The sequence below is a fragment of the Oculina patagonica genome, chromosome 4 (genome assembly GCF_052425735.1).
Source record: "Oculina patagonica isolate OP01 chromosome 4, crgOcupat, whole genome shotgun sequence".
Taxonomy (NCBI): domain Eukaryota; kingdom Metazoa; phylum Cnidaria; class Anthozoa; order Scleractinia; family Oculinidae; genus Oculina; species Oculina patagonica.
In genome coordinates, this window is record NC_135761.1 from 28666189 (window position 1) to 28684796 (window position 18608).

General features: G+C 39.0%; 2 protein-coding genes and 1 long non-coding RNA gene across 4 annotated transcripts in view; 1 reads left to right on the plus strand and 2 right to left on the minus strand.

Moving 5' to 3' along the window:
* LOC144648802 (uncharacterized) overlaps positions 1-18608 on the plus strand; it is a 31027-nt gene that overhangs the window by 9179 nt on the left and 3240 nt on the right. Inside the window, exon 2 of one of the 2 annotated variants that reach the window (XR_013569773.1) lies at positions 282-581. This is a non-coding gene — a long non-coding RNA (uncharacterized LOC144648802). Of the gene's footprint in view, positions 1-281; positions 587-18608 lie in introns of those variants that run through there. The other variant, XR_013569772.1, reaches the window with a different exon arrangement.
* Positions 7163-8200, minus strand: LOC144650043 (uncharacterized). The gene has a single exon (XM_078509688.1). The coding sequence runs from the start codon at positions 8126-8128 to the stop codon at positions 7163-7165; it is 966 nt and encodes a 321-aa protein (XP_078365814.1). The 5' UTR covers positions 8129-8200.
* LOC144652754 (zinc finger MYM-type protein 1-like) lies at positions 13120-17513 on the minus strand. The gene is made up of 2 exons (XM_078512810.1): positions 16837-17513; positions 13120-15500 (listed from the first exon to the last, which is right to left on the minus strand). The coding sequence occupies exons 1-2, from the start codon at positions 16994-16996 to the stop codon at positions 13942-13944; spliced, it is 1719 nt and encodes a 572-aa protein (XP_078368936.1). The 5' UTR covers positions 16997-17513; the 3' UTR covers positions 13120-13941.

Sequence of the window (18608 nt, forward strand, 5' to 3'; positions counted from 1 at the left end):
ATATATGTCAACAGTGTACTTGTTAGTTCTGTTCTCTCAGAGTCATTTCAATTTGTGCTTTTTTTTCACAAAACTGCCTGAAATTTCCACTAGCCATTTTGGCTAGTGAAAGTCCAAAATCTACTAGCCAAAACTGCATTTCTACTAGCCTTTGGCTAGTTGGCTACCGTTAGCCCTGATCTTTGTTTGTCAGTTTGCAGTTTTCAATTCTTGTTTCATATTTAATTTTCCAAGTTCAGTGGCTCATAGCTACTTTGTCTGTTTTTTGTTTTTCCTTTAAGGTGTAAAAATCAAAACCAACTGCCAATGTCACTGGCAATAGCAATGGACAGTTCCTGGGATTTTAATGAACAGTTAGTTATTTCCAGACAACAGTCATACCTTTGCCATGTGATAAATTTGCACTTGTATACTGCCAAATCAGTGAATAACTGTGAGGAAATGTCCCCAGATCAAGTGGCCAAGAAAGGCAGGAACATGAAAGTGGAAAACTGCAGCTGACCTGGGAAAGTCCAAACTAAACTGTACATGCAAAGCAATAAATGGGATATGTCCAAGCGGGAGGTGTCATCAACACTATGAGGAGGTAATTAATGAGTGGTTAGACATTAATTAAATGTTATATTCTTTACAAGACTGATTTTACCTTGTTTATTGAAACACATATTGGCCATTTATTAAAATTGTGTGGTTCCAGAAATATCCATATCCCCACCTTGTCAGTGAAATTATGTTTCCAGACAGTCAAGGTCGGTTGTGTAAACATGTTTCAAAATCTTTTCTTTCCTACTCTGTAAATATTTATCGTAGAGAATATAGCATCCTTGATTCTTGATAAACAATCATGTTACAAGATAATCAAAGAGGTCTATGACCTACTCGTGAATGCGTTAGATTCCTTTGAACAGTATAGTATCGATGGAAAATATTCATTATAGTGATTAATAATATTAATCAACTTTATTTAAAGAGGGTGAACATATAACAGGTTGCTTAGGTATAAGAATTACTTTTTTCATCATTTTAATTGCTCAGTAAACCGATGGCTCAGTGGTACTGCCCTACGTTCTGAAGCGTGTGACCCGGGATCGACTCTCATACCCTGTGGCTAAAATTCTTTTTTCTTCTTATTTTTTTTCACGGATATTATATACATATCTGTCTTGTATAGAGTTTCGTTACTCTTTTACTGATTATCCTTTATTAAATCGTGCCATGATTTAACCTTCCCAGTCTTTTAATAACATATACATAAAGTCACTGGTCATCGTTTCCGAATGTTCGCGATTATTATATACGAAAAGGCAATATTTCATCGTTTGGGAAACGATTGTTTCTCATTTACAGGGTGAAGTATTTTCTACACTTATTTCTTTGAAATGATACCTTTGTAAAGCTGTATTTTTATCCACAGCCGTGGGAAACGAAATTTAGAAAGCGCCCGTGAGCATACCTAATTTGCATAATGTTAACAACGATGGAAGGAAGGACGGATGGACGGATGGACGGATGGCTCACTTTCCCTACTATACTCATTCATTATGCATTCACGAGTAAAAAGGGTTTTCTTTCTTCTGAAAGCAAACAACTGTACAGAAGTCCTCCATGTTTGTCCGTTGATGTGACCGCTGTTACTTATTTCCAGTCCACCCAAAATTGTCAGGTGGTTTGATTGAAATGCACTGGTGACAAGTGTTGCTTGTATCGCGTTTGATTGAAGGAAAGTCATCCCTGTTTGTGAAAAGTTTCATGATTTTTGGTGATGAAAATAGTTGAACCCTTTCCATAGTATGTGCAAATGGGGTCAATCCCCTGTGTTCCTGTACTAATTGAACCTTCCCATGGTAATGTTGACATAAACGTGAAGTGGTTCCAGGTGGATAGTAGCTCCTGTATTGGTTGTTTCCATCCACTCCATTCATGCCATAGTTGTAAACTTCCACTTCATCCGGCTTCTTCTTTGCTTCGGGTGGGACAGCTTGCTTTCTTTTTTCGACTATTTTGCTTGTTTACAAGCAGAAGTAGGAGATTAGGAGTGATGTGGGCAAAATTTGGAACATTCTTGTCTACTCTCAAGGGACTTTTTTAATTTCTCAAGGGACTGTTTTAATTTCTCAAGGGAGTTCTTTCCGCTTAGTGGGCGATGAAAGGGTCTCTTATTATTATTGCGTCACCACTTCCGATCTCGTGTTAAAGACGTGACTTGTCACATATTCCGCTGTAGGTGATGAAAGGGTCTCTCATTAGTATTGCGTCAACAATTGCGATCTCGTGTTAAAAACGTGACTTGTCACATGTATAAACGTTATATAACAGTTATTTTTATGCGTGAGTATCTCAAATGAGATATGACACAACTAATCGAGAATGTGAGTGGTTCAGTGTTTCACAGTCTAAAGCGTTGTACTAGTACAAGCGTCTCACTCACTGAAGCCGGGCGCTAATATTTAACCTAAAATGATTAAGAACGGAAATTATCTTTTCTTTCACAAACTATTCGTCGAATACACTCCCTTTGTTCGTCTTTTTTTTTTTTTTTTTTTTTTTTTTTTTTTTATTGAAATGCATCAATACATACAGAAAAAAAAACAGCGATTACAGTACAATAACAACAGTACACGGTTAACACTGCTTACAGTACTTAAACTACTAACAGTCTTTAACAGTACCTAAATACAGCTTACAAAACACTACTTAAACTACTAGCAATTACAATAACACCACAGGGCAAAGAAAAGAAGAAGGCAAATAACCATAATTACAGGAAGACACAATGTACCGTTGATTGTTAAAGTAAGGCAAAAGCATGTGATTGCACTTGAGATATTTAAAAAAACAGTAACCTATGTTCCTGTCATGAGATTAGGAGTATAAAGTTAAGTAAGAAAAAAAGAAAAAAACAACACGGACATAACAATATTAAACATACCTATATGTATCCCGCAAAAGGTTTCCATTTTTTAGTTTCTCCACTTTCTGTTTCTATTTCACGATAAGATTTGAGTAGACATATGAAATACGATAAGTTTGGGTACATTTCCTTTGTTTTAGTTAGCCATATGTGATATCGTGCTAAGAGAAGACAGTAGTTGATTAAAAGTGCAGATTGAGAATTGTCTGGCCTCAGCCCCAAAGCAGTGGCATTTGATAAGTTGTAGTCTTTAGGCAGTAAATTTACGTTTTCTAGCCATTTGATAACTTCTTTCCAGAAGTGTGATGTTTTGTCGCATAACCAAAAAAGATGAATTAATGTCTCTGGGGAGGAGTGACAGAAGCTGCAGTTTTCGTTATCTTTTAGACCTATTTTAGTTAAGAAGGTATTGGTTGACACGCGTCTATGTAGGAGTTTGAATTGAAATTCAATAAGTTTAGTACTCTTGGTGCATTTCTTAGCCAAGACGTAGGCAGCGGTCCAATTTATATTAACCTCTATTGGTAGGTTACAGTCTTCTAGCCATTTATTTTGACTTAATTCTGGCGTTAGACTTTTGTTGCTAATCAGTTTATTGTATACTATTGAAGTTGCGTTTTGGGCCTGTAGAATTTTTGTTGTGAGTGGCACATGGTCGCAGTTGGTTTTCTGTACATCTCGGAAGTTAGATTTAGCCCGAAGGGACTTTACCGCCGATATTAATCCGTAGAAACTTAGAGGGCGAGGATCTAATCCATACTTTGAGTAGAAATCTTTTTGCGATAGAAAGGTGTTTGTGTCTGGACCGAGAAGATGTTTTACCATGGTAATTCCTTTTGTGAACCATTTTTTAAAAAAGACTGGCTTGTTTGCTATTTTTATAAGGGAGTTATACCAAAGTGGCAGGTCCAAAAAACGATCTTTAGATGTTATTTCAGGCTCAAAGTTAACTTCTGCCCAAATAACTAATATTTCTTTTAAAAAGGCATCAGAAGTTGTTATTGTCGCTAAGGTGTCTCTAGCGCTGAGGTTGCAAGAAAAAAAGTTTTGGCAGCCATATTTTTCGAGAGCTATATCGAAGAAGATTTTCCATTTTCCGCTGTTACTGTTATCTAAATATTTTTTAATCCAGATGGTCTTAAGAGATTTATTGAAGGAGATAATGTCAATCATTTTTAGGCCACCATTACCAAAATCGTTTATCATAACTTTTCGCTTAATCTTGTCGCCTTTACCGTTCCACAGAAAGTTATAAAGCAGATTGTTAATTTCATTAATGACATTGTGGTTTGAGCAAAGGGGAGAGAGTAAATAAACCAGTTGAGAGACTACTAATGACTTGATTACAGTGATTTTACCTAACAAGGTGAGCCTGCGGTATTTCCAACATCCTAACATTTCCTTAACTTTCTCAAGTTTCTCGCTGTAGTTTAAAGAAACAGATAGTTCGGGGTCTGTAGAGATCCATAGCCCTAGGGTTTTTACCTTGTTTTTTGGCCATTTGAGTTCTTTTCCTGGTAGCACGATTTTGTCATTTCCAATACTTGCACCGATCCATAGGGCTTCAGTTTTTTTGTCATTGAGCCTGAGGCCAGAGACTTTGCTGAATTCATCAAGCATTGCAAGAGATGAAAAGAGAGATTCATGAGACCCGTCAAGAATTAGTGTTGTATCATCGGCGTACTGACTTATCTTAATTTCCTCATCGTTTACAGAGATTCCCTTTATATTTGTATTGTTTCTTATCGCGATGGCCAAAATTTCTGCCGATAGAATGAATAGATATGGTGACAGTGGGCAGCCTTGTCTAACACCTCTTTGAATTTCAAAAAAATCGCTAGCCCAGCCATTGTTTAGAACACAGCTTTCGGTATTGTTATATAAAGTTTTTACCCAATTAGTGAGCGAAGCACCGAAGCCGAAGGTTCTTAAAGTGTCATATATGAAGGACCATTCAAGAGAATCAAAAGCCTTTTCGAAGTCTATGAAAAGAAGTAGGCCCGGAATGTTCTTTTCTGTGGCATATTGGATGATGCAATCGATAAGCCGAATATTTTCACCTATAAATCTGCCTTTTAAAAATCCTGTTTGATCGTGGTTAATAAGGTTTGGGAGGACGCGTTTAATTCGATTTGCGATAGATTTTGCGGCAATTTTGTAATCAGTATTAAGAAGAGTAATGGGCCGCCAATTTTTGATGAAGTAAAGTTCCGCATCCTTTTTTGGGATAAGCTTTATGACCCCTCGCCTTTGTGAAACTGAGAGGCAACCAGAGTCAAAAGCATAATTGAGGGCCGAGATCAAAAACGGGGCGATATCTTTCCAAAAGACTTTGTAAAATTCAGCGGGAAATCCATCAGTGCCTGGTGTTTTGTCGGGATTCATATTCTTCAGCGCTTCAAAACATTCCTTTTGAGTTAATTTTCCTTCGCAGAGGGTTTGTTCTTCTTGAGTCAATGAAGTGGTGTTTACTTTGGCGAACACTGATGATTGAAAGCAGTCTGGGATTTTGGACGTGTAGAGGTTTCTATAAAAATCTGTACATTCAGATAAAATAGCTTTATCCGTGGTTACAAAGTCGCTGTCACTGACTTTTAATTGACTTATTGTTCCATGTTTACAGTGCCTCTTTTCGAGATTTAGGAAATATTTTGAATTCTTTTCGCCCTCGTTGTACCATAGCGACTTTGATCTAATGATAGCGCCTTTAGTACGATACTCAATGATTTTTTCTAGATCTTTCTTTAAGGTGGTAATTCTTTCTGCGACGATGTGATATAAGGGGTTGTTATTTTCTGCATTATCCAGTTGATTTTCTAACAAGGCGATTTCACTTTCTAGTGCTTCTTCTTGTTTCTTTGTAGTTGCGCTTTTGTACGCGGCGTAGGATATTGTTTTTTCTCGCACTTTTAGTTTAATCATTTCCCAAAGAAGAGCCGGATTCACCGTTGTGTCATCCTTGTATTGGTTCACGGTGATATTAATTGTTGTTTTGATTTCTTCAATATATCTGATTTCAGACAAAAGAGAAGTGTTCAACTTCCAGAAACCTTTTCCCCTGGGGTTAGAGTGTAGAGATAAGTTTAGGGTGACCATTGAGTGGTCTGTTTTAAAGCCAGGAACAATGTCTGCATGAGTAACATCACATAAAGATGATTCGCTTAATAGGAAAAAATCGAGTCGGCAATGTATGACGGGTTTGTTTTGGCGCCAAGTATATCTCTTAACCTCCGGGTTTAGCGTTCTCCAGACATCGGTCAAACCAAGATTTTCAGAGAAATCTCGAATCACTTTTAAGGCATTTTTGTGTGTTCTGGCAAGGCCGCCCTTTTTGTCTATTTCAGTATTAAGAACTAAGTTAAAGTCCCCACCGATTATAATTTCCTCACATTTAAAGCTAGATAAATGATCAAAAAAAAGCTGGAAAAAATTTGGATCGTCTTCGTTAGGTGCGTATATGTTAGCCACGGTAAGATTCTTTCCATTAGCAACGATATCACATATGATAAAGCGACCATTCGGATCTGAAAAAACCCTTTGAATTTGAAGATTAAAGTTGTTATAAAAAAGAATGCCAACACCCGCTTTTTTGCTGCTGCAGCAGCTGAAAAGCGCTTTGTAGCCCCACTCATTAGCCCATATTTCCGAAGTGTCTTCAGAACAATGAACCTCTTGCAGCATATATATAGATTGCTTTTTCTCTCTCAACCAATTGAACACCTCTCTCCTTTTTGTATTGTTTCCTAATCCCCTGACGTTAAGGGAAGCTAATTTCAGATCCATTGTATTATGTGAAGTAAAAGAGATTGTGATGACTGATTTGCATTTTTATAAATAACGGTCTCAAAATGACCACATGCTTTAAAAATACTGGTTCGACATTAGCATATAACCATTGGAAGACAAAATTAACTTTGCTGCAGAAATAAATAAATAAATAAATAACAAAAAAATTACAAATGGAATATAAGTGAAAACTTAAGCTACACATAGCGTACGAGCAAAAAAACGTTGGAAGCAAGGAAAAAAACGACAACATACAGAGCAACGACAAGCAACAGTTAGGGAAGATTAAACACGCAATTAGTTTAAGAGTGAGCTTTTGGTTTTGCGGTGTTCTTCAGCAGCTCTCTCCGCTCGCAAAATTCTACAATGTCCTTATAAAAAGTGGCGAAAAAAGTTTTAGCTCAAGGGTGGTAAAGAGCAAAAACTAGAAAGAACAAAGAAAGGGTTTACGAGGAGTTTGCTCCATTAGATGTCCAGCACCTGGCCAACTGGCCAAAGTTTACCTCTTACATATAGTTTGTCCGGTTGTGATTTGCTAAAGGATACGGGAATATTATTTCGTTTTGCCGTCTTGAAGGTATCCATTTGTTCACGTCTTCTGGTCACCAATTCTTGAGGGAGATCCTTAAACATCTGGAAATTCGTACCTCTGAGACGGGAGCCAAGACCGAGAATTTTCTCGCAATCTTTGAAGCGAAGGAATCTGGCAAGAATTGGCCGTGCTCCTCCATCTTCTTTCTTTCTCCCCAGTCGATGAACTCTTTGAATCTCCACAGAACTTGCATCATGATAGCCCAGCTGCTTTTCCAGGAAGGATCTAAGCACTTCTTCTGTGTCTTCTAAACCATTTCTCGGCGAAGGAAATTCAGGGATGTTGTTAAATTTTATATTCTCGCGCCTCGAGTAAGCTTCTAAATATAAATCTTTCGTGTTGAGGTCTTTTAAAGTTTGGTCAATTTCTCCCTCCTTGACTTTTAGTTCGGCTATTTTCCCTTCAATACCTTTGATCTTTTTGTCTAAGGCCTTTTTATCGCCATCTTGTTTCTTTTCAATCAGCATGTGGTTTGACTTTAGGTTCTCGATATCTTCTCTCGCCGTCTTCTCGAATTCTTCAAGTATCCCTGTTCTTCTTTCTAATTTGTCCAAGCTGCCTTCAATTTTTTTAACGGCGTTTTCAATGGTATCCAGCTTCTTGAGCTTTTCTAGGATGCATTTTAGAGTTCCATTAAGATCGTCCGTTAGTTCGAGCGCGGTCAGCACAAGGTCGCTGTCATCGTTATGTTCGCCATGTTCCTCGCGTGGCGGCGAAGACTCGGGAGCGCTTGTGTTTTTTACTTTTTTCATTGCTGGAGAATCCACTTTTCCATCCGTCGAGCTGTCGGAGGATCGGTTCCTTCTTTTTGATACGTATTTTAGCAAAGATTCCGCCATTGACTTCCAAGAAATAGCGAATTTTTTGCGAGCGGAGATAAGCACGTTCTTCACGGCGCCATACCTCGGCCCCCCTTTGTTCGTCTTTAAATGTTTTGTGAACAAAACTCTTGAGAGATTTTCTAAAACCTAGAAGAACTCGCTTTCTACTTCATTCCGCTCAACCTGCGCTCAACACCCGCCATGATAACAATTGTTTTTGTCTACGTGCGATATTTTTGGACCGGAAATTAGACTTGAACTCCATTAGCCGCTGTGGGTGATGAAAGGGTATCTCATTAGTATTGCGTCAACACTTGTTATCTCGTGTTAAAAACGTGACTTGTCACATGTATAAACGTTATATAACAATTATTTTTATGCGTGAGTATCTCAAATCCGATATGACACAACTAAGGATTTGTTTTCGCGACAATCGATTGCGTTAGTCACGCTTAACACGAGTGAATAATCATTTATTCGCGTTCTCAATTCAAGGGATTTCTTTTCGGTGTGGGTGAACAATGCATCAGTCAACACTTGAAGGCAACGTATAAGTCGCGCTAATATTTAACCTAAAGGATTTGTTTTCGCGACAATCGATTGCGTTAGTCACGCTAAACACGAGTAAATAATCATTCGCGGGGCTTCAACGGGATTCGAACCTGAATTTTTTTTCAGGCTTCTTTATTCCAATTGCTTAAATTGGAAATTCACTGCGACGATCATATATCACTTTCATATACATCCGCAGTTCATATATGAATTATTTCATATACATTACATCATTTCACTCCTCTCGCAGGAAAATATGAACTCACAATTGACCTCGCTCCCAATGTGTGGCTTCAATAGCTCAGTTGGTAGAGCATCGCACCGGTATCGCGGAGGTCACGGGTTCGAATCCCGTTGAAGCCCTGAATTTTTTTCAGGCTTCTTTATTCCAATTGCTTAAATTGGAAATTCACTGCGACGATCATATATCACTTTCATATACATCCGCAGTTCATATATGAATTAGTTCATATACATTACATCATTTCACTCCTCTCGCGGGAAAATATGAACTCACAATTGACCTCGCTCCCAATGTGTGGCTTCAATAGCTCAGTTGGTAGAGCATCGCACCGGTATCGCGGAGGTCACGGGTTCGAATCCCGTTGAAGCCCTGAATTTTTTTCAGGCTTCTTTATTCCAATTGCTTAAATTGGAAATTCACTGCGACGATCATATATCACTTTCATATACATCCGCAGTTCATATATGAATTACCGTAAAAACCCGCAGATAAGCCGCACCTTTTTTCCAAAAATTTTCGCTCGAGATCGGGGGTGCGGCTTATCTGCGGGAACATTCGGAAAAGGTGCCGTAAATTTTCGTGAACTGACACTAAATGTATGGAAAATTATGTAAATTAATATAACATAAAATTACAAGAGAGTACCGGTCATTGCTTTTGCAAGTTTGACAGCTCCTGTACTGTTTGCAGTGTCGACAATAGCCTCTTACTTTAACAGTAATATTGATACTTTACGAGCGAGAAAATACCACGAGTATTCTCAGCTGGTATTCTCGAGTAAGATGGCCAATTGTTTCTTTCTCATTTTGCACTTTGATAGAAAATTTGTCGAACTGATTACAAAACTCTCTTCATGCAACGAGTTTATCTCCAATAGATGGCTCCCAAATCTCTTTATTTTGTCCATATGATAGCCACGAAACCCGAACGCCTCCATCGCCATCTTGTTTTGCTTGTTCGTTCTCGCCCTAGTCCCATATTTTGCGTCCGATCAAATGCCTGGTTACTAAGCTACGAACGTTCAAACGCAAGTTCTTGTTGTTGACACAAAAATCTATGGAAAAACTGCGTTGAATGAAGAAATACCTCTCAACAAATGCCAGAAAAAGGTCACCCATAATATGTCAAAGTTGGTTTTCATTATATTAAAGAGTTCAAATTGTGGGTAAGACTGAAGTATTTTCTGTTTCAATGTTCAGTTAGTTTACGTTCGATGACAAGACTTCTTAAAGACTCAACTTTGGATTTTTGATTCGACTTTGGATTTTCTTTGATTTACTTTCAAAAAACTTTTTTTCCAACATTTGAGTTGTTAAACTCAGGGTGCGGCTTATCTGCGGGTGCGGCTTATCCGCGGGTGTTTACGGTATTTCATATACATTACATCATTTAAATGTTTTGTGAACAAAACTCTTGAGAGATTTTCTAAAACCTAGAAGAACTCGCTTTCTACTTCATTCCGCTCAACCTGCGCTCAACACCCGCCATGATAACAATTGTTTTTGTCTACGTGCGATATTTTTGGACCGGAAATTAGACTTGAACTCCATTAGCCGCTGTGGGTGATGAAAGGGTATCTCATTAGTATTGCGTCAACACTTGCTATCTCGTGTTCAAAACGTGACTTGTCACATGTATAAACGTTATATAACAATTATTTTTATGCGTGAGTATCTCAAATCAGATATTTTCGCGACAATCGATTGCGTTAGTCACGCTTAACACGAGTGAATAATCATTTATTCGCGTTCTCAATTCAAGGGATTTCTTTTCGGTGTGGGTGAACAATGCGTCAGTCAACACTTGAAGGCAACGTATAAGTCGCGCTAATATTTAACTTAAAGGATTTGTTTTCGCGACAATCGATTGCGTTAGTCACGCTAAACACGAGTAAATAATCATTCGCGTTCTCAATTCAAGGGAGTTCTTTTCGGTGTGGGTGAACAAAGCGTCAGCCAACACTTGAAGGCAATGTATAAGTCTTTCACAGACTAAAGCAACGCTAATATGTAACCAAGAACGTAAGAACGCAAGTTTGGACTGGTACAAGCGTCTAACACACTAAAGGAGCGCTAATATTTAACCTAAAACGATTAAGAACGCAAATTTGTACTTTTACAAGTCTTTCACATTCGCGACAATCGATTGCGTTAGTCACGCTAAACACGAGTAAATAATCATTCGCGTTCTCAATTCAAGGGATTTCTTTTCGGTGTGGGTGAACAAAGCGTCAGCCAACACTTGAAGGCAATGTATAAGTCTTTCACAGACTAAAGCGACGCTAATATGTAACCAAGAACGTAAGAACGCAAGTTTGGACTGGTACAAGCGTCTAACACACTAAAGGAGCGCTAATATTTAACCTAAAACGATTAAGAATGCAAATTTGTACTTTTACAAGTCTTTCACATTCGCGACAATCGATTGCGTTAGTCTCGCTAAACACGAGTAAATAATCATTTATTCGCGTTCTTCTTACACCGAGGATGAGGCAACATGCTTGTCCCAACTTTCAAGAAACCCTTTTTAGCGATAATATTTATTTATTTTAAAATTCCGCCGTAGCACGGAAAAATGAATGTTTCGCACATTTTATCGGGCAAAAGACGAGAAAAATACGCATAAGACTCACATTACGAGCTGATCGGATGGTTTTTAAAATTTGATTTCTGCAAAGGCTGATTTTGTGTAAGGCTCAGGTCAGTCATTTAAAGGTCGTAGTTTTCGTCACTGGCACGATCGTCTGGCGTCTTTGGTGGTGTGATGTAATACTCTTCGACACCACTGGTGATAGATCACGCTCTTACCGAATCCCATCGGAAGCACCGCCAAATCATCTTTTCTTTCACAAACTATTCGTCGAATACACTCCCTTTGTTCGTCTTTAAATGTTTTGTGAACAAAACTCTTGAGAGATTTTCTAAAACCTAGAAGAACGCGCTTTCTACTTCATTCCGCTCAACCTGCGCTCAACACCCGCCATGATAACAATTGTTTTTGTCTACGTGCGATATTTTTGGACCGGAAATTAGACTTGAACTCCATTAGCCGCTGTGGGTGATGAAAGGGTATCTCATTAGTATTGCGTCAACACTTGCTATCTCGTGTTAAAAACGTGACTTGTCACATGTATAAACGTTATATAACAATTATTTTTATGCGTGAGTATCTCAAATCCGATATGACACAACTAAGGATTTGTTTTCGCGACAATCGATTGCGTTAGTCACGCTTAACACGAGTGAATAATCATTTATTCGCGTTCTCAATTCAAGGGATTTCTTTTCGGTGTGGGTGAACAATGCGTCAGTCAACACTTGAAGGCAACGTATAAGTCGCGCTAATATTTAACCTAAAGGATTTGTTTTCGCGACAATCGATTGCGTTAGTCACGCTAAACACGAGTAAATAATCATTCGCGTTCTCAATTCAAGGGAGTTCTTTTCGGTGTGGGTGAACAAAGCGTCAGCCAACACTTGAAGGCAATGTATAAGTCTTTCACAGACTAAAGCGACGCTAATATGTAACCAAGAACGTAAGAACGCAAGTTTGGACTGGTACAAGCGTCTAACACACTAAAGGAGCGCTAATATTTAACCTAAAACGATTAAGAACGCAAATTTGTACTTTTACAAGTCTTTCACATTCGCGACAATCGATTGCGTTAGTCTTGCTAAACACGAGTAAATAATCATTTATTCGCGTTCTCAATTCTAGGGATTTCTTTTCGGTGTGGGCCGGGGGTGTGGGTATATATGAAGAATGTATTGAACCGCTGAACTGTTTGTTTGCTTTAGTAGGCCGGAATAAGCGTATACGCGACACGAGTACTACAGTATATTCAATGTGTTTTCGATTGGGTTTTCTTTGGCTCCTTAATTTGCGGTTGAGTTTTGTAAACAGCGCGTTGTTGACTTCTAGGTTTCAGTTTTAATTTAGAATGTGATGTGGAAGTGTAAAGTATTCAGGTAAGCTAAGTTATTTTCAAGACTTCCACTCCTAAACAACATGAAAAGCATCTTTCACCCTTTAGCAAAACACTACTCCATACCACAATTGACAGCCAACAGATAGACCATAGCAAAATAGTCGTAGTCTCATAGAGACCTTTGATTCTTCCTACACGCTGCTCTACAGCAGATTTCGGGTTCTGGAGCAGTATTTGTCAACATCATCGAAACCACACATGCTTATCTCCCCACATTGTCAGGGACCGCGGAGACCATTTTAAAGTGGTAGGGCTAAAAAATCCGGCCAATACAAACAAACGTCAGACGAAAGGTCTGTGTTTCGCCATTTATCTTGCATCCGCGCTGTCTTGTTTACAACCTCAATAAATTTAGATATAATATGTATACTATTCAATACAGCCACTATGTTAATAAACCTACCCATACGCTGATTGCTACTCTTTGAATTTTCCGAAGTTTCTCTTTCGGTTCTCATTGCGGGAAACAAACTCCTTTGCAACCTCCGTGATAGGGACACTGTCTGTTCTTTGCTTGTGGCCGTTTAGCACTGCTAGGTTAGTGAATCTGTCATCGCCCATTCTGGATCGAAGCCAGGTCTTCAGACGTCGTGCAGATGAAAATGAACGCTCGCCAGCAGCACTGGTAGCTGGATTTACGGCGAGCAGCTTACAGACAGTTTGGACTTCTTGTATTAGCTTCTTTTCTGGTTCAGGAAACTGTGACACGGCCAACAGGATTTCGTCAAAACATGATATCTTCTCCTCCTTTAACATGACTTCCAAAGTACTAAGTTGCCCAGGTAACGCCCCAGTATCGATATCCTCGCTGTACGATTCTTGAATAAACTTGAATTCTGCCTCATAGTCTTCACCATTAGCAGCTTTAACCAGGAGGGTCTCCATCTGGGCGTAGGAGGTGAAGCTCTCCTGGTTAAAGCGCTGATCGATGGCACTGACGATTAGTTCGATAGCCTCATAGTAGACCCTTCTGAAGTGATCTTTGGCGGTTTGGGGATAGCTTGGTGCACTAGCACCAACCTCCAGTCTGGCCGGAGCACGTCGCTTTCATGGAAGTGTTGGTTCGCCAACCAGGCCTTCACTCTTGCGGGAAACATTGGCATAGAAATTGTCAAAGTTCTGATCATTGCGCATTTTAGTGAGTGTCTCCTTTGTAAGGTTTGCCAGGCGTTGTCCACTGACAGCAGCCATCTTAGTACCCTGGAGAGTCTTAGATAGATTATCAGTGTGGGAATAAAGCCGCTCTCCAAGATGCAAGCCAAAGAAAAAGTCGAATCGTTCCATTTGGGCCTTGCATCCTATTATCCTTGCACGCACATCGGGCTGTAATCGTTCGGACAAACAAACATCCCACTCTTCCATAAGAACTGCGTAGTTCTCAAGAATTCGTCGAAAACAACTGGCTCTAACCGTCCACCTTGTAGGGCAAAGTCCAATAATTCCACGGGAACTAGTATCCTCGTCTTCCGTCTCCAAATTTTCCTTAAGCTGTTGAAGTAAGCACTCCCGCTTTGGTGAAAATTTGATCAGGGTGACAATCTCCTTCGCAATATCCATTGTTTGTGACAACAGTTGACAGTTGCAGGTCATATCTTTCACGCTTAAACTCAAAGAGTGAGCATAGCAGTGGGTAGGATGTGCTTTAGGTTCAACCTCTTGAATTCGTTTAGCCACACCCGTTTTGGGTCCAAGCATATTGCTTGCTCCATCGTAACATTGACCCCTGCAGTTGGTTAGTGAAAGACCTAGTCTAGCCAAAGTGTCCTTAATAGCTGTTACTATGGTCTCCGCCATAATATTTGGAATTTTGACGAACCCAATGAAGTCTTCATGTGCAACAAGAGAGTCATCAACCCATCGAATGCAAATCGTAAGTTGTTCTTTATTACTTATATCGGTATACTCATCACAGATGATAGCGAAAAAGTTAGCCTTTTGAATGTCGGATACTAAATCTTGGATGACCCTGCTGGCAAGAATAGCTATTAACTCATTTTGGATTTCGTGAGAAGTATATTTGTCGGCGGTCCTATTGAGCCACACTAACAGCTCAGGGCGATCCTTGGCTCTAAGCTGCAGCAACTGCGAAAAGTTTGATTCTCCCTCGGTACTTCCTTGAAATGCAAGGCCTTGACGAGCTAGAAACTGTAGACATTCAATAATTGCAATGAGACATCGGCGATTTTCTTCCATCGTTGCTCTTGCTGTCTCGTTCATCATTTCAACAACATTGCCACACGAGGGTATTGTTGTAGAGTATTCTACGGCCAATTTATGGCAATAAGAATTCTGGTGCTCTCTAAATTGAGCCAACGCATTTTTCCAGTTGGAGAATCCCGACTGTACGAATACAAGTTCTTTATTCTTGGCACTACTCAAATTTGACTTTTGTTTTGCACACAAGAAGCACAAAACTGCATCTTTATCTACAACATAATGAAGCCAAGGATAATCCCTGAACCACTTGGCATTAAAGGAACGATTTTGTTTGCCAACTTTTGCCTTAGGGAATTGGAAGTTCATCGGCTGATATGGCTCTGATTGTGTGGGAGGCAGTGGCACTGATGTTTCATGATGCAGGAGACCGCTGGTACATGGTTGTGGATCTGCAGGTGTATAACAGTAAAAGAATAAAAAAGATCTGCGGGTGTAAAAAAAAAAAACAGTACTTTGTAACAAGAACTGAAGGAAAATCGCATGACTGTCATGACGCCAGTTTTTACTTATTCAAAATAGAACCTCAAAAAAGGCTAAAATCAAGTATGACACTAACTCTAACATTCACAGCGGTTATTGTCTACTCATTTGATGTCATGATATGTTTCTTAATACTAGGAATACAAACAACTACGGTTCAATTATAAGTAATTCATATGGCTGACTCATGCTAGATGACTTTTGAATCAAGGTTTATTCAGCACAATATTCAACTTTTAAAAATACAGTATTAGCAAGCATTAACATAAGGAAAACTGTCCATTTAGTCAGGTGACTACCCACTGTAACTGTTTCAAAGCGAAATTACATCATAGCAAAACGATGCTGGTATCATACTCTGACTCTAATGAACGCAAAATAGGTTCATCGATTGAAAAACGCGATATTTCTAAAAAGAAAGGACCAGTGTGCTCAAGTATGTATCTTACATCACTTAGTGAGAATTTGATTCCGACTAAACCCAACATGAACAGCGAAGGCTGCGAACAAGCAATAGCTACTGCTTCTCTAGCTGATATGCCAACTCTATTCAGGGATAACGTTTCTAATTTCTGTAACTGCATTATAACAGCAACAATGTCATTGGTTCTTATTTTTGTACAATCGTTTAGTATCAAGGTTCGAATGGGTAACACAGGCCCCTGCAACAAGAAACGAATCGAAGTTATGGGCTGTCCACTTAGATCTAAATACTCAAGTTTACTTGAGCAAGCTAGGCTCTTGTGTAAAGTGGCCATTGATTTGACATTTGCTTCCACTATTTCGATATATCTTAAAGAAAAATGAATAAACCCCGGTGAATGAGACATTATGCTCTTTAGATGCTCTTCTGTTATATACTGGATGTTCCATTCATCGAGATGAAGAAAAGTCCACAAACAGTTGCTGTCTGAAATTCTTCTCCATCGCTTGGAGACGCGGGACAGGGACGTTACAATTTCTCTCACGGAAAATCGTTTAAATATACCCTCTAGCAGCTCATCTGACAGTGCTGTTGTGCATAAATAAATAAAAAATAATTTAATAGTAAATTATATCTTCGTACGTCTGTTTAATAAATAAAGGCACTGTCTTTTTCTGAATGAGAACATTCGGAATTACAGCGCTTCGTTACAACGGAACAACCCCTTCACCCCCAAAGTCGGCATATAAGTTTAACAAAAAATAATATTGCTTAGAATCTCTCAACGCAATCAGAACCAAAAATATTTGTGTAGCACAAACCTTCAATGCCTATAGCATTTCCTCCAACATCCGCATTAGCTCCATCCACGTGCACGGTCTCCGTTGGGGCACTTGAGTTATCTAGCAATAAAGTAGAGGAAGTCTTTAGTAAGTTTTCAGTTTTTCGTTTTAATAATTCGCATGAGGATTTTCGATTCATTGCAGTAAATGTTTAAGAAACTATCTCGATTTTCTTCGTTTATCGCATCAATATTAACCGGTTAAATAGTCAAAAGGACTTTACCTGGCACACTTTTGAAAAAACTCGTGATCCGTCTTGACATTTCCAAAGGAGAAGCGAAGAAAATAGAACAATTGAGTTAGCACAGTCAACGAGCAAACCACTTACTAAAATGTCTGCAAGTATGGAGGTTGTGAAGCATGTGAGCAAATCGCCCTAGTCCCGCTCGTCCGTGTCTGTCATACGGTAGGAACGCCTGTGAAATTAACTGCCGCCGCAGAGCTTTACCAAGCCTTTAACGTTAGACAAATTTGCAAGAGTACACACGTTTTATCACTTTCAAGTAGTAAAATCCATATTTTATTCATGTCAACTGGAGCCCTAGAAAAAAATTCCAGCAGTAAAAAAAAAATCCATATTTTATCCATGTCAACTGGAGCCCTAAAAAAAAAAAAATTTTAGCCAAAAAAGTGGTAGGGCTATAGCCCTACCAGCCCCTCCCCCTCCGCGGTCCCTGATTGTGGTCACTAGGTTTTCACTCTGGTGAGTTCTGACCTCATCACGAACAAGTTTTGTCCGCTTGAGATCAGCTAAGAAGTCTTCAATTTCTTTGTCAACATCGCAAAGCATTTGTTGTTCCCTTTGTGTCTGTGGTTGTTGTCGAATTTCAGCGATTTGTTCCATAGTAAAGCCAGCAAACAACTCTTCTTCTTCATCAGATAGGTCTGAAACATCACTAGATCTTCCAAAAGCTATGTTAACGAAGACATAAATCGAAAAATTCAGGAAAATTCGTACTTAGAACGCAAACGAAAGCTTAATTTATGCAGGTCACGTTTCACTGCTTTGCAATGCCCAGGGAAATTTAGTTTCCATGCTACAGCCAAATGAAACAAGCCATTTCTGACAGGGCACACATGGATGCATTGGAATTTCAGAGGGATTTTGTTACCATGCGCATGAGGGCGCTTTTATTTTACCCACTATAACATGGAACTCAAAAAACCGTGAACACTAGAAATATTTATGAAATGTTATTGTGTTGCAAGGAAAAAATTAATGAGAGCATTAAATTGGTAATAAAAAAGTTGAGAAAATATGGATTAAAAATTTCTTAAATTGAGAGAAATTACAGCAAATCTTAACCCACAGGAGCATCAAGATTGTTGATCTGTGCACTCTCTTGAATGGGGTATTTTACATGTAATTAGTGTTTGTTTGCCATGGCCCTTATGGCCATGGGAATTACTACGGTTAATAGTAGAAAAGTATAACTGAAGGGCTCGCTGCAAAAAGGGCGGTAGTGATTTTCCCTTGAAATGAACATTATCAAAACTGCTCCAAATTTCGCATGCAGATTTGTTTACGTGCGCTTAACACTGCCCTGTGTTTCATTTCGTTGTTCTTTCCTTCCTTTTTGAAAAATAACATATGCAAAAAAAAAGATTTTGTAACTTACATTGTCCACAGTAATCCAGCACTAGACATTTTTCCACGCCTCGCGTGTGAAAATCTTGCCCCGAGGCACTTTATTACAGTCGTCCGGGATGTAAAAACAGCTTTTCAGAAACCAACTTAACTGACCGCCATG